We start from the raw sequence: 16,624 nt of genomic DNA on the forward strand, positions 1-16,624 counted from the left end.
AGGTTTTGTTGCTCTAGCTCCCAAATTATCTCTACCTAATTCAGCATATGTATCTTCGATAAATTTTAGGTAATTCGCACTCCTGTTGTATAGGAGTGAAATCCCTCAAGCGTTGGCATATCGCCACTACCTCCCCATTTATGTTAACCAACATAATAGTTAATACCTGGGCCAAATTTCCTAACAATTTCATCCCTAAGTTCTGAGCAGGTTCTGCTCCATACTCATTCTGTATCTGTCTCAATACATCTGGTATTTCTGCTATTGAAGGGATACCATGAGTTCTGGTATAGATGGCAGCGAAAACTGTACCCTAAGAGGTACAATCCTCTTTCTAGGTAGCTATACCCATTGGCAAGCAGTTTGATAGCATTCTGTTTTTCTTTTGAGGGCTTATGTGTGGAAACACTGCCTCTAATGATGTGATTTTCAGAGCTATCCAGAATGGCATTTGCTTGTGTTTAGCGTGCATTTTACCCATAACTGCGTTTAAGGTTTGTGTATTTATTTTAGTTGCAGATGCCTGAATGTATCCTGCTGGTGTAGCCAGCTGAAGTGTGAGTGTTCTCATAACAAACGGTGCCAGATTTCTGTAAAGTTGTATTATTTCTTTGTGTAGTGGACATAAATCTGCTACCGGCATTGTGTCAATGTTTGGATGCGGTGTGTAAGCCACTAAGACTGGCCAAGTGGTTCTATCTCTTCTGAGCTGACATAGTCTCACTTTATCTGTTGTATGTGGGAAGGCACCTTTAAATCAGTTTATGTGCTCCTGGCAGGTGAGCGGAACTTCAATGTCCTCATAGGGACAATATTCTTCTGCCATTACATCTTCAGTGTAAGAAGGACATTTATTTATGCGTGCCTCAACTGGTGGGAATTCGAACCATGAATAGAATACCTCTGTCCTGTATGACTTGTGAGCCTCAATCACAAAGGTAACAGTCCCACCTCTTGCTGTGACTCTAAAATCTGCTAATTTTAAAGTAAGGCCAGTTCTGACATTTTCTGAAATGTTTATAGCATCTTCCTGTTCTCCTCCCCCTACTGCATTTGCACGTAGTGCTGCAGTGTTTTCTTCTTCAGTCATTGTTGAAAAAGTTTCAAGGAAACTGAGATAAGATTTAAGCACAATAGGGAACTATTTATCCTTCAAGAGTAAATAAACCTACAGCCAATACATAGGATATGCCTACTCAGCTGTGGCAGATTTTCCCTTCACACTCCAGACGTCTCTGGGTAGGTGTGAGTAGGGGTCTCTGAGAAAAGCACGACTGAACTCCTAAGATTTGCCCGTTAAATAAGAACCAAACCAACCCTTGCGGCGCCATGTCGTGTAGTTCCTATAAATCTATAAAGGATCTGCACGTTTAGACGACATAAACTGTGTGATTGGTGTCCAGACTGATTCCAGACACCCCCATCGTACATGTTCGCCTGTATACCAGCTAACTCACAGTGCCTCTGTACATTCCTCTTACAAAGGAGAGAATAGTTCGTAGAAACTATCGTACATGACAATCCTGTCCCATCAGGGATCATGAAAACAGTACAGTACTTTTCGCTCAAAGAATAACCCGTGGGGATGTTTTTCAATAAGAATTTATTGAGCCAGCGTCATTCTGGGTTAGCATTGCTTTGTGACTGGGCACCAAATTTGTAGACAGCTCAAATACCCTAAATATAATACATATGTATTTTTAAAAAATGCATGAATAATAACTTAACCAAGGATGCACTTGAGTTTGGCAAACCAGGACCAGGAAACAACAAAAAAACAAATGATGTTCTACAAATGCAAATTTTAGGACCTCCGATGAATGTTCTACGGCCGAAAGGTGAGCGTAACTTCCTGCCCCAGGTGTGGCGTGGAGAGCACGTTACTCTCACACTCCTGATAGTACCTGACTAAGGTGGGCTATATGAACGGGCCGCCGCAGAGGGCCCTGAATATGTTCGCTGAACGAGCACAGAATGAAAAGTCGCGCGCTGCAGAAAGACGCTTTCGGTTAGAAGCGTTCACAGGAAGCGACGCGTCTATGACGTAATGCACAGCTCGGGTGGCTCTCGGCGGAAGTCTTTCAACCAACGCCGTTGCAGATCACAAGGGCCTTCTAGCTGCATCAGACCTTGACGGTACCCGAGAGAGGCGGGCGGAGTCACCCGGGTAACGAGCCAGGGATCCTTGGATGGATGGACGGCGAGACGTGCAGCAGGTAAACTGTGTTTCCGAGGTGCGTTCCTCTCTCGTGGCCAGATTGCACTGCAGCAGTGACTTCGAGCCGCCCCCGCCCTCGCAACCATCAACCAAGCCTGGCACAGACAGAGCTTGAGTGAGCCGAGCAGCTGCGCCGGTAGAAGCGGGAGTGCGCGGCGGCCAGTCTCTGCCGTCCGTAACCGAAGCCTTCGTTTGGGTTTCCCTGGCGGTCGCTGATGTGTTCATGGCTGCAGCGAGGGAGGCGCCGGGGTCCCGCATGCACTCCCCGCTACGGGAACCGACCCATCCCACTTCCCAGTACAGAAACGAGGGACGCTAGTTGGTCGCAACGCCGAATCCGGTTGCCCACATCACATTTCCGATCGATTGTCGGTGTTTTAGGCGTCCATTGGGACTTCCAACAAGCACTTCGTTGCAAGACAAAGCGGTGAGTGGCGGAAGGGGCACCGCAGCCACTCTCCGGTTGCATCACTCACCGCCACCCTGCAATGCCCTTTGTCAAGAACCGTCGGCCGAGGTGCACTTTGGCATCCTGCGACGCACCCGGAGGCCGTGGCGCGGTGCACACTAGTTGGTTTGAAAGCATCCTAGCCTTACCGGTGCTGGATAAACCCAAAGGTTTAATGATAAAAATGGCTACACGATTCCAGAAGAACAAAGGGTGCATTAATATGGTGTTTCCTGGCTTCACAGGGAAGCAGGACTATGCCTATTCGATGCACGTTAAATGAAATGTAACCGCAGTATGCAGATGTTTATGTATAATTACCGATACGGTAATTTGGCGTGCACTAATAGGTTTTAAAAAGTACCAAACCGAATGATAATACATTTTCATCCCCTCGTCACAATGAAATCTAGAATCATCAGCCCTGGAATGATCCAAAGGATCCAAATGTTTGCAGCGGACATTTTACCATACCAGGATTGGAACTTATGACTTGCAGGCAGCATCAGGGCCTTCGAAAAAGTACTGAAGCTCACTGCACTGTATTTCTAGGATTCAAAAGTGCTCAGCGTGTTACACCAATACCTTTCAGCAGGCACATTAACAGTGTAAGGTTTTATGGCGTCTCAAAAGTGTCATCAGCATAATTACACTCAATATCTTCAGAAAGTAAATTATCTGGGGTACCGTGCGAGTGTTACAGCCAAGGTTGCTGGGTTTGCAGATGGCTTTGCCCACTACGTCTGCAGATACCGAGATTCACTCGTCCATGAACACCATTCATGGTAGCCCAGATCTGCATGAACAGACCTATAGACTAGTCTAGTATGTACACCAATAACCTGATGGACATCTTTTAAACCTACATCAAAATACCATCCCAGTATAAATCAACATCTGGGACCATAAGAACAACTCTATTTTATTTATTTATTTATAAAGTTTTATATAGCGCAAACTTGACCCAAAGAGGGTATCGGAGCGCTTTACATTTAGGATCGTTGCGTTACAAGTTACATCAGATACAAGGGCCTTTGGTGTCTGTACGTAAATCGAGTGTATATACAAATACACAAAGTTTTAAATCACCAGGGCACCCATGCCAGTATTTACTGTAGCGCCCATGGACAGACCAGATGTATACATCAACATTAAAGGAACTCACCCCATTATACAGTTCGCTATATGCTGCAGAATATCGGCATAAAACTAAACATTTCAAACTTAACTTGTCTAACACAAAATTGAGAACATGTAGCTCCACATTTAAGTGCCCATAGACGTGGCCAATATTTATAAAACATTTGGTGGCGCAAACCAAATGTATATGCCTATATACAGTCACTCAGCTCAATATATGGAGCAGCGTCTAGTGTGTAGGCTACTGTATAAAGCAACACCCACCAAACACAGCATGCAAAATGTATACATAACAACCTTACAATAAAACCAGCCAATCATGTTTATATTACTTACTGGTAATCACATTACTCCTACTCTCGCTTATCTTCATTACACAATGAGGCCCCCCGTGCCTCATAGACACACCCCCTACCAATATAAAAAGGCACTGTCCCCTCCACAATACATGTACGTACCAAGCCACCGTAGACACAGTTGGCTGGACCACCGGGAGGGAGGGCGGGCCGTAATCGAGATAAGCGAGAGTAGGAGATAAGCGAGAGTAGGACTAATGTGATTATTCTAACTAATGTAAACGTTACCTCCACGTCCCTCTTGCTTATCTCCATTACGCAATGAGGCATACCAAGCCAAGGAACAAGCATTTTCAATGCAATAGGTCTCGCATTAGTAAAAGTGTGAGCTATTCGATAATAATGCAAAGCCAATAACTGAAACATTTAGTAATGCGAGACCTATTGCATTGCAAATGCTTGTTCTTCTTTTCTCTTTCTTGGTTGCTCCTATGTAATCTACTCACGGGTTAAGATTTGGAAAGAGAACAGAAGGGTTGGGTTTAGTAAGCTTTTTGACTGTATTACTCTAATTACACAGGCTCTTTGCCATTCTGTACCCTCCTGCCGATGCCTCAGCCACCTACCTGAAAACACACCTCATTTGAATTTTACTATACCTGTTTCTATTATCAATATTAACAGTAACAATGACAACACCCACTAGTATAAGTAGATGATGCTGATAGATCACCACCATCATCATCAGAAAATGCTAAATTTCCCCCAAAGTTGCTTGGTGCGAGGAGAATCGTACACAAACGGACACCACCTGTGCTTGTTGCAGTTCAGCGCGTGTGTGATGCTGCTTACATGATACTTAATTAGTAATGATCATAAAACATGATTCTGTAACAGTTTCATTCAGGTTGCTTGGCAACTTGTCGCTTGGTAACGCGGGGAAAAGTTACCTTTTCAGTTCCTTTCTCGAAACAAGAATGTTCTGAGCGGTGCACAGAAGAAGTGCTGATTGGTGTCCGGGGGCCCCCCATTCTGTTATAAAACTTAAATGACTGGGCGCGCGTGCACACGGCGTGTGTGTGGCACGCACCTTGACACCGGCGTATGTGTGGCACGCGCCGTGACACTGGCATGCTGAACATAGACTTTCATCATTACGCCGCATGCAACCCCCACCAGGGTTTACTCTATCTTATAGTAAGATCTTAAAAGGCAAATTATCTGTGACACATGAATGTTCAATAAAAATGGTTTACATACGATATGCAATACACAAATTATTACATTATACAATAACCGTGTTAGTACCTGGCACGGAGACGAGATAAAAAAGATAAGAGAACAGACATCAGAGGCGGCAACGTGAGCACATTAACACACAGCAACCAAAATGTTTGTAAAGTTTCCGTTTTCGATATTTGACACAATAGCAGTTTTCACTGAGTCATGTAGGAAACACAACATAAATGTCACACCTTCAAAAATCTCGAAGGAGAACTCCAGCTAGAATGCTTGTATTTTGCTACTACAATGTAATGCCTGTCCACTTCATTACATATCACTTTAAGGACTTTTTTGGTAAATATTGGCATTATGTAATTCTGTGGCATCTGCATTTTCCACACATGCCACATAATCCACTATCTGCTGAACAATGTGCAACATTTTTTTTCTAGTTTAGGCAGATCAGAAGTTACTGAAAACACTAAGAAGACTTCTGACCTGAGACGGCTAAGGTACCAGGTTACGTGTTTTGACTCGCAAGTTAGAATGCTGTAATTCAAGACAGACGTTGACTACACTTTGGGGGTGGGAGGGCAATTACTTATTTTTTTTAACTAAAGCACTACCATGAACGCCTTCAAGACCACCAGGCAAGAACTGCGGTCCTCAGTAAAAATATAAAATACACAGCAGATCGTGCCAGACAACCAAAACGCTAAAAACAAAAACGCACATACAGTAGGAACTCCGGTGCCAGTTCAATGAGTCACTATCATTATTTCTTATACTGAGGTATTAAATAGTTATGAGCTACGCTCTGCAGCACTACCTTTAGACGCCAAGAACACAGCGGGTACAATAGCCCTGATTCTAGCATTCACATGCTTCCGTGGCCGTGGAATGCCTGGGTGCTTGAAGGGGAGGGAGGAAATTGAAAGTGCGTGATAGGCGCGCTGTGCCGCCGGTTTCTCTGCTGAAGGGAGACGGGAGTTGGGGTGCGCGGACAGGAGATGTGCACGCGTACGGAGTGCACACCTCCTGTCCGCTCTGCAGCACTACCTTTAGACGCCAAGAACACAGTGGGTACAATAGCCCTGATTCTAGCATTCACATGCTGCCGTGGCATGTCCGGGTGCTTGAAGGGGAGGGAGGGAAATTGAAAGTGCGTGATAGGCGCGCTGTGCCGCCGGTTTCTCTGCTGACGGGAGTTGGGGTGCGCGGACAGGAGATGTGCGCGCGTACGGAATGCACACCTCCTGTCTCCGCGTGCCGCCTCCTGTCTCCACGTGCCGCCTCCTGTCTCCACGTGCCGCCTCCTGTCCCCACGTGCCGCCTCCTGTCCCCCTTCGCTAAGGAAAGCGACGACTATAGAGTCTCGCTAGCGAAGCAGCTGCGCTGCATTCGCACGCGAGACCTAAAAACCAGGCCAACTGTCCAAACATCAGCCCAGAGCATCACAACCATACACCCAAAGGAAGGGCGAATAAAGTGGAAAGACAGGCCAGTCCCAACACAGCAGACTGAAAGAAGAACGCGGAAGTTGGACCACACCAACCTCACATCAGGAAGCCACACGCCGCCCAGTGCGGCAAAAGCAACATAACCAAGCAAACAAAGAAACTCACGCTGGAGTGAGCACACCGCACCCACCCTACCATGTCTACAGACACAAAAGAACGGGTATTGTGGAGGGCGCGGTACCTTTTATATATTGGTAGAGGGGTGTGTGTCTACGAGGCACAGGGGCCTCATTGCATAATGGAGATAAGTGAGAGGGACGTGGAGGTAATGAGTAGACACAGTGTTTTTCCATGTCATAGTAAATCCAGTATAATTTTCAGGCTGTTTCTTGGTGAACATAGAAATCTCATATAGCTCAGGTCAGAGGGCTCCAAGTAGTGTGTGTGGTTTCATAGCATTGCTTTTCAATTTCCTTTCTTTACACTCTGAATATTTTACTTTTCACAGGGAAAGGCTTTGCTGGTCTTGGCAGCAGCTATGCAGCATAATTTTTGCCATGCCCTACAACGGCTTCTTCTCCACTAGTGTTTGCAAATGAAAATGGAAGAAATGTCTCTCTCTGGCCTAGACAACAGCAAATTGGAAGTAAGTGAAGGGAAATGTTTTGAGTTCTTGGAGTTGCAATAGAAGTGCATTTGTGCTGCCTATTCTCGTGGGATACTCTCCTCTGCATTTTTTTTTACCCCAAGTCGCAAACTTCTTTAGTGAGCAGGACAACGAAATTCGCCCACAGTGGTAAGATTATTAGTAAATCCTTGGATAGAAAAAATTGTCTTAGGCCCAGATTCCAAGGTTGTCATTGTTTTTCGATCCTTGTGCATACCGAATTCCTAGTTGGGTGGTATTTAAAGTAGATGTTCATTACTGAGTTTGCTTTATACATCACCCTATATTAAATTACGACAGGGAAGACCTGCTTGAATTTAATGGAAAAACAAAACTGTACTTACTGTATGATACCAAAATCTATTGGTTATTCTATTACCTGGAAAAGGTGCTGTTCATTGCAACGGATATATTCCGGCCTACCCTCTTACCCCCTTTCCCCAGGTATTGGGTGCGATAAATAGCACAATCATTCCAAAAAACGGACTCTGGCCTCTCTACTCTTCCCAGAACTTCTCATGTTCAGTTTGTACTTTGAGTAGTCAAGGGATTGAGTGATAGCATTAGCACCTGCTGATTTGTGATGTTGTGCTCTGATACTTTGAATTCTATATCCTGCACTAGTTTTCTCACTTAATAAGGCAGACCTCGATAAAGAAACGATTTGTTTAGTTATTTTATTCTCCACCATCTCTGCCCTACTGATACTCCTCTTTATATAGACTGCTCTTCATGTGAGATTTGCCTAACTGTTATCTTGGGGGGGGAAAAAAGCATCAGAAGATATATGGTGCGTGTGAAGGAGACTAAAAATGTGCTCATAGTTGCACTGTTTCTGACCCTTTTCGGTTCTTGCCTAGATTGCCAATAGCCCTGTATGTAGATATTGTAATACATCTTTTATTTTATTTGACAGGCTATTGCTCATGAGATTTACACAGAGCTGATTGAGGACTCTTGCCTGGGACTCTGTTTCGAGGCTCATCGGGCGGCAAAGTGTGGCTATTTTTTTCTAGATGACACCGATCCAGGTAGCATGAAGGATTTTGGTGAGTGGCATTCTGCTGCTTTTTCATGGTTTATTGATATGTTTTGATTTTTCATGTGCATTGAGGAGATTACTAAAGTGCCAAAATGTGATCACCATCAGTAAGCCAAGATGCAATTTTTGTGTCCTTTGCCCGGGAATAGCAAAGTAGATATTGGAGTGTGTGTCCTCTGTGCGATGTGGGAAAAGCTGTAATGTGGTGAGTTAAACTTGTATATTTTGTTGTTCCCATGATTAACTTCTCAGCCATTTTGTTCCTTTATTAGCACATACATATATATTTTTTTATGCAGTGGTCTACCGTGTCAAAGGCAGCTGACAGATCTAGCAGTATCAAAGCTGCCGATCCTCCTTTAACTGCCAATCTGATTTCCTAGCGGTAAGCAAGGCCATTTCAGTACTATTTTGGCTTCTAAAACCATACTGGGTAGGATCTAGGACCTGATTTTTTTTCTTCTTCAATAAAGACACCTAGTTCCTGATACATATGTCTTTCAAGAATCTTAGCCTGTTAAGGTAGGCGGGAGAAGGGACAATAGTTTCCTACATCAGTTTTTTTCTAAATTGGGCTTTTGTAATAAAGGTAAGATAAATGTCTTTTTCCACAGCAAGGGGAAAGTCGTAGTTTCAATGGCGGTATATGAGAGGGAAGGCGAGTGTCTCAACTAACATATGGCAAATTCTCGGAGGACAAGGGTCCCACGGAGATCCTGACGTAGTTGCTACTATAATCTTTGTGGTTTGTTCATGAGACATTCGTGTAAAATTAAAAAAAACAAGGTGGAGTGCATTCTTGGCCCAAAAATGGACAAGCCTAAACGTGAATTTTTGGTATCAATTAGTGGAGCCTGAACAATTAGTGTGTTGACCAAATGAGCCGTGAAATTGTTGTAAATAGCAGAGACTTTATCACAGAAATATGAAGCCAGATTGTCACAGAACGCTTGTTCTGTTGTGCTTTGACTAGTCTCCTGCAGATGGCTAAGTTTCAGAACGGTCGCAAACCGCTCCTTAGAGTTGTTTTGTGCCCCTTTTATTCTTTCTGAATAATATCTGATTTTAGTGTTTTTAATCAGTTCTTTATAGTGCGTCAATCTTGACTTGTATATTTCTTTTACCGTGGGGTCATAATGTTTGCGCCAGCATCTTTCTTGACTAAGGCAGAGTCTTCTTAATGATCTTAGTTCTTCAGAGAACCAAGGTTCAGTAGGTGCAGTCCTCTAGATTTTCCCGCTCTCTGGGAGATGGTAATATGAGCTGCTGCTGAAGTCCAATTATGGAATTGTACGGAGGCTACTTCTGAATCTGTAGAAAGGCAGGGTTTGCTTTGATTCAATTGATCATTAAAAGCGTTTTTATCAAACCGTTGCAACAAGTAGCTTTTAAAGCTACTGTGCTTAGAGCCTGTTAAAGGCAGTAAATCAAGGGTTAGCATTACTGCTGAGTGGGCTGACCACGGTAGTTGCAAGTTACTATTGAATTTAAGCAGAGGACAATCTGAAACAAGCATTGGCATAGCCAATAGGTCTCGCCTTTGGGACCTTATAAGTATTTAATTTAGCGGCACAATATCCTTGGTGCAACATCAACTGTTGCATGTCTAAACACTTATAACGTCCCAAAGGTGAAACCTATTCGCTATGCCAATGCTTGTTTCCCATACAGTTATGTCTTCGTCATTTATCCTTGTTTTTCAAGAATAGTCCAACGCCTAGACTAATGCCATTGTCTCCTGAACGTCTGAAGGTCAAGAACTGACCTCTAAATTTAGGCACTCTTGCAGCATCAACCGATATGGAGAAAAACAAACCGTGTCCTGTTTGCAGCTGCTGATGTAGAGGGAAAGGCTTTGTGGCACAAGAAGCAATATTTCGCCTTTGTAGCCTAGGGCTGCCTCCTGTTTCAGACAAGCCCGCTCACTTCCCCCAGCTGCATCAGGGTTCTGCATTTTTTTACACCTTCCCTTGCTGTTTATAGCACGATGGCGACTACTTTTGAAATTTCATTGCCTGAAACAGCGAACGCACAATAGGTCACCTGTTATCGTTAGATTCTCTGCGAGCAGAGCAACAAATCACTATGTCTGACCGAAATAGAAGCCCTGTCCCCAACGAGCAAGCCACACAACGCCATCAATGTTTCGATTGCTTTTCTGCCGTCTATTTTTGTCGGTCTCTAGGTAGATGTACATTTAAAAAAACACAGCAGATGTATTAGCGCACCCTTAGATGGCCGGGGCACACACCAGCAGAAACAACTTTTTAGTCTTTACTAATCTGTCCAAGGTTTGCGGGATGAAACCGCTGTAAGGCCAATGACAGGTCACCTTTTGGAGGAAAAGAAAATCGAAAAATCTTCCTTCTACGGAATTCCAAGGTTTGCGGGATGAAACCGCTGTACGGCCAATGACAGGTCACCTTTTGGAGGAAAAGAAAATCGAAAAATCTTCCTTCTACGGAATTCCTTATCAGCTTTGTAAGCAGCAATCTTTTTTTACGAGCACAGGCAGACACATGAGATAAATTAACATTCGGTCAGAGAACAGAAAATACATTTTATTTTTAGCCTACACAGATTTTGGTGTTCTCTATGGTTGCTCACTACTAAGTGTACATTCTCAAGCGATCCCACAGGCTCCATTGTAGGAAAGTATGCGCTCCCAGGCCTTTCCCAGCTCAAGCCCCACACAGCCTCGTTGGCGTTTCATTTCAAACAACAATGAGCCCAGTCGAAGGGATGCAGGGAGGTTGTGTAGATGCATGGATCTATACAGTGTCTGCTGTTACTAAGCAAGTACCGTGTTGTCTTACTTATTATTTGATATTCATAGTCGCAGGTACTGGAGTTAAATACCAAAGAATGCCCGAGAGAGGGAGGGGAGGATGTCTAGGTAAACTGTTCACTTATTATTCATGCAAACTTCGCAGGAGCATCCTCACCCGAACTACTGATGACATGAACGCATCCACACAAGCAGCACTGCAGGCCACCAGACTGATAGCGCTCATCGAGACCAATGTTCAAAACCACCTTGCTGTCAGCAGCTGCAGCAGGGGCTTTGATTCCACCATGATGCCAGGCAATTGGAGGATACTGCGCTGAACAAACCACAAGAAATGTAGTAACGCGGTCAGGCAAAGCAACCTGGCCAATGTGGGTATTAGCTGTTCAATAGAAGTCAAGGCAAAACACTTTCCACAAAGTATAAGAGGAGACCAGGTGGTGTCTGCGCAAACGTTGCTAAACGGAACAAGCCATCAACCATCCAGTTATACCATTGATCGGCAGGCCAGAGTCTGGGTCATCAGCGCCGTTTGTTATGGCTATCCTTTCTTCTAATTTAGCTTTAATTCACATTAAATGTAAAGGTTTCCTGGCATCAAGCTTCTCTCTGCATGCCTGGGAAGAAGAGATAAAATCACCCTTAATGGAAGGCACACAATGATCCACTATAAGGCGCCTGATGTGCACAGGCCTCTTGCAGTCGCAAACTCTACGATTTCCAAACCACAGGCTTTGCAAAACGGCTTTTTTATAATGCACAAAAGCCCTTGTATGGGGCGGAAAGGGAATAACACAAGCATTAGCCGCGCGGCAGTGAAAGTGATACAGCCGCGAAAGTGATCACGATCAAACGTGGCGAGAAGCGATCTGTGGTGGGGAGTGGGAGAAGCGGGAGTTGTGTGACGGAGGAAAGACAGATGGCGGCTGCGCTCGTGCACTCTCGCGTGCATGCAAGCTTGAGGCCACCAAAAGCCTGTGGTGGCACTTTAAAAAACTGTTTACATAAAGTCTTGCAGCGCATGCGCTGGCTCAGCGAGACCTAAAAAGGGCATCCAAGAGATGGCCCGCAGTGTGAGTAGATCTTATTACCATCTGATCTAGACCTGCACCTGTCACTAAGTCCATCAAGACCTGTAAATCTTTGTCAGATGTAATGTCTAAATGAAAGTTGAAATGTCCTAGAATGGTGAAGTTTTGAGAATTTACTCTGTTTTCCAAGAGTTCGCCTATGGTTTGTAAAAAATTATTTCAGGAACCTGGCGGCCTCTACTCTAGCAGCCCTTTGAACGAGAAGACATGACTGCCTGCTATCTTGAAAGAGAGCACCATGGCATGCGTATCTGTAAATTAACGATAAGCCATCAAATTACTGGGCAAAACAACTCAACACCCCACTAAGTGAACAAGACCTGGTTCTTCTCTAGGCCTCCCCCTCACATAACAAAATCTCCCCAGTACAATCCCAAACAAATTCTGGCTACTCCACAAGACCTACTGGATCCTGGCTCAGCTACCAGCGCTAGGCCTCAGGGAAAACTACCTTTGCTGGGACTGTGGCAACGAAAAGGGGGACCTAGCACACCTCATCTTGTACTGCCCCAAAATTAAAACGTTTTGGAAAAATATCTTCGTGTTCATAAAAAAGGCGCTGGTGTGCACACTAAAACTAGAGTTCTCTACCCTTACCACCGCATTTATGACCACAGGACTAGCTTCACAGCATGACCGGGATCTGCTGGACCTCCTACTGACCTCTGCAGTGAAAATGGTCCTGTCCAACTGGAAAGATACAGCTAAGACGTCATACAAATTGGGCGACGTACCTCAGGGGCGCAGCTGGCACAGCACCGCAAAACTTACCCTGGCGATCAGCTACTAGGGATGTGTGGAAATTGCTGGACGAGTATCTGGGTCTCTATGAACCCCCGTGAGATAACTTGAGGGGGACGGCTGCCCACAATACAAAACGCTACAAACTCAGACTCGGCCCATTACTAAAGTACTCTTCCTGTAAACTATTTCCTTTCTTTTCTTTTCTATTCTTTCTTTCTCTTTCAGCTGCCATTAATCTCCTAGCAAGACATTACTAAGGGGTGCAGACAAATATATATACCATCTACCTGTAACCATGGCAACCCCAACCAAGCTTGGCTGGTACCCTGTAACGGTAAAGCAAATTTAGCTGTCTGTAAAATGTAATAAAATACTTTGAAATAAAAAAAAAGATGCTTTTAGATGATCCCTGTAAATTATCGCCAGCCCTCCACCCTTTCTGCCGACCAGGTTCGTCCTTGCTATTACAAACCCCGGTCGAATAGCTATCACCAGACCTGGGCCTGAGGATTCATCCGCCCAGGTTTCCGTGACTAAAAGGAGGTCTAGGTCATTGAAATTAACAAAAAGGCCAAATTCATACCTATGTTTAATAAGCGATTGAGCTTTTAGCAGTGCACAAAATCATCCTCGGAGTTTTTATAATCTTAGGGTTGCTCTGATCCCTCCTCGTCCCCTTTCTGGCTATCCCTAGAATCCTCGTCTGAACGACGCTTTATTTTTAGATCAGTTAGCTTCACTTTGCAATTCGGACATGTCTGATCCCCTGTGCTCTGAATGCCCCCCAGAAGTGACCCGGAGCATTTATCACTCAATTGGGATAGTTCCAGGAGCTCACCTCTGGTATATAAGTGCGTATTTTCCATTCCTAACACGAAACCGGCAGCACTTCTGGCGTGGGCCAAGTGCGGACGGGCACAGATGGGCTTGCCTTGGGGCGCACGTCCGTGCCCGGGGAGCTTAAGTACTCTTCCCCGTGATGTGTGTGCAATGGCTAGAGTGCTGACTACAATTCTGGCGGCCGAAAACGCTCCGCTCAGCTGGTACTTGTTATACCCAACTCTCTCCACACATCGGCACTAATGCGGGTCGTGGTGGACCGGAAAGCAGTACGAACTGGTTGTTAAAAGCGCAGCGCAACTGGACAGTTAAAATTACAGCAAATTCAATTCTGTGCAAAAAGCAGTGCAAACGTAGAGTAACAGTGCAAAATACGAAGATATGACAAAAGCAGTTAACACGAAGGGCTGTCTTCCGCTGCGTGTCCGCAGAGCTTAAGTACTCTTCCCGTGATGTGTGTGCAATGGCTAGAGCCCTGACCGCTTCAAATGGCGTCCGGAAACGCTCTGCTCAGCTGGTGCTTGTTATACCCAATTCTCTCAGAACTAATGCGGGCCTTGGGGGACCAGAGACTGTGAGCGCTGGTCATTACAAATCTTGTTTCCGTTGTTTGTATGAGGTATGGGGACATATGTGAAGATGGTGTTTGGCATATTCTCTGTTGTAGTTCTTGTTTCCCTGTACTTTATAGGGAAAGGGGATACATTTTTATATGCAGTTTATTTCTTCCTTAAGTCTCGTGCTTGAACATGGCTGGGCCGTGAACTGTGTTGGTCATGTTCTGTGTTGTGGAATCTTGGTACTATAGGATCACTGTGACAGCCTGTAGTCATTTAATCATCAGCAGGCAGGGGGATTTCTCCAGTAATGAGAGCAATCTACTGTTAAACTAGCTTGAAATCTTTTTGTTTTGTCAGCCATCGCTTTAGTTATCTATTTTATACTGTATTTTTTCGCTATATATAAACCTGTGTGGTTTTGACTTTTTGCTCCGTCAAAGCCAAGCCAATTCCTCCCAGGCAGGTAGGCGTATATACAGTAGTGGCAGACTCCAATTCGCATACTTAAATGGGTTGAAAAATATCCTCAGTCAGAGCCAATGATATCATGTTGATTGTATCACGAGAGACTAGTTTATTGTACTAGCAATCTCTTCCTGGGTAACCCTAATTCCACTGGTGACTGCAGTGAGAGAGGCATAACCCACTTTGTGGCTGATTTTATTTATTTTTATTTATTTCTTTCGATTTGTATAGCGCTATATAACCCAGGGGTCTCTAAGCGCTTGATTCTGTGTCCTGTTAGTGATCAGTTAAGTTGAGGCATTAGAATATAGTGGGCCTATTCAGACTGTATTGTGTCAAAGGTGCCTTGGGTTCATATGCCATTAACGTTTTCAGGTGTTATGGCTCTCACTGGGGCACCCACAGACAAGGGTGCCATCAGTGGAACTCTGAACAGTTTAGTGTTAGTCCTTCCTGTAGTTTCGAACGGCTAGAACAGTGGTTCAAATAGGTCCAGAATCAGGACGACCTCCAGTAAGCTGAACCGAATGCTGGTGGTGTGTAGACCAGCAGTAGTCCTGGTGCGGCTGAAGCGAAGTTAGTAGGATCTACTTATGCGTTTGCACTGGATGGATTTTGGCAATGTATTCTTAATCTGTGAAAGAGATGGAGTAGCTCGTTGACCCAGATGTATATGCCTCTCTTGTACTTTTGCAGTACAACATACCCTGTCTTTTTGTCCTCAGAGATTGTGGACCAGCCTGGTGTAGACATATTTGGCCAAGTGTACAACCAGTGGAAGAATAAAGAGTGTGTGTGCCCCAACTGCAACCGAAGCATCGCCGCTTCCCGTTTTGCCCCACACCTGGAAAAATGCCTTGGCATGGGCCGAAATAGTAGCAGAATAGCCAACCGAAGGTGAGAGAAGACCCCCCCGCGGCTGGGCCCTAGGTCAGTGACCCTTCAATACATGCACCATTCAGTAGGGTTGACTGTAGCTACCGTTGTGTGGGTGAAGTATTTGAGTCTGATAGTGAGTGGATCTGTTAATTGTCGGCCTAAATCCTAATGGGTAGGTCAGTAAAAGGGAAGAACTTCTTTCTATACTGGCTGAGGTTCAGAGCTAGTGTTTCTTTTAATTGGGAGTGCCAGGATGCATGGGGTGGAAGACCTGCATGACCACATTATAACGAGCTGTGCCTTTCTGGTAACAGGATAGCCAGCAGTAATAATATGAACAAGTCTGAAAGTGACCAGGAGGACAACGATGATGTTAACGATAATGACTGGTCCTACGGGTCCGAAAAGAAAGGTAAGCAAAAGAACACGTTTTGGTAGGACATTTATTAGGTGGGATCCCTTTAAAATAAATAGATGTGTGGGTCCAGATGGTTTGAGATCTGTATACTTGGATTGTTTATCTGAAATATGGCTTTGTAAATTTTTGTACCCTTAGGGAGAACGTTTATGTTGAAGATTGGTTGCCTTCCCCACCCCCCCTTTTAGCCACCATAACACCATTAACGGGCTTGAATTTGTGCCTGATCTAAAGTAATAATTGTTCAGCTTCAATCTTACTCTGTCAGAACTGTGTTGCCTAGGAAATTCCTGCTCTCTTCTGATGTCTACTGTATGCAACTCCCTTTTTTTTTCTTCTTTCTT

At 44.6% G+C, this 16,624-nt stretch overlaps 1 protein-coding gene across 3 annotated transcripts in view; it reads left to right on the top strand.

The window, feature by feature from the left end:
- Window positions 1–2,049: 2,049 nt before the first annotated feature.
- Window positions 2,050–16,624, top strand: part of ATXN7L3 (ataxin 7 like 3) — a 157,156-nt gene continuing 142,581 nt past the window's right edge. Inside the window, exons 1-5 of one of the 3 annotated variants that reach the window (XM_078645195.1) lie at window positions 2,050–2,216; window positions 7,295–7,432; window positions 8,370–8,502; window positions 15,709–15,880; window positions 16,177–16,274. In XM_078645195.1, coding sequence (XP_078501321.1) covers window positions 7,382–7,432; window positions 8,370–8,502; window positions 15,709–15,880; window positions 16,177–16,274 — 454 coding nt within the window. In that variant the 5' untranslated portion in view covers window positions 2,050–2,216; window positions 7,295–7,381. The remainder of the gene's footprint in view (window positions 2,217–7,294; window positions 7,433–8,369; window positions 8,503–15,708; window positions 15,881–16,176; window positions 16,275–16,624) is intronic. The other 2 variants (XM_078645194.1, XM_078645196.1) reach the window with 2 other exon arrangements.

Source organism: Lissotriton helveticus, chromosome 5_1, assembly GCF_964261635.1.
Source record: "Lissotriton helveticus chromosome 5_1, aLisHel1.1, whole genome shotgun sequence".
Taxonomy (NCBI): Eukaryota; Metazoa; Chordata; class Amphibia; order Caudata; family Salamandridae; genus Lissotriton; species Lissotriton helveticus.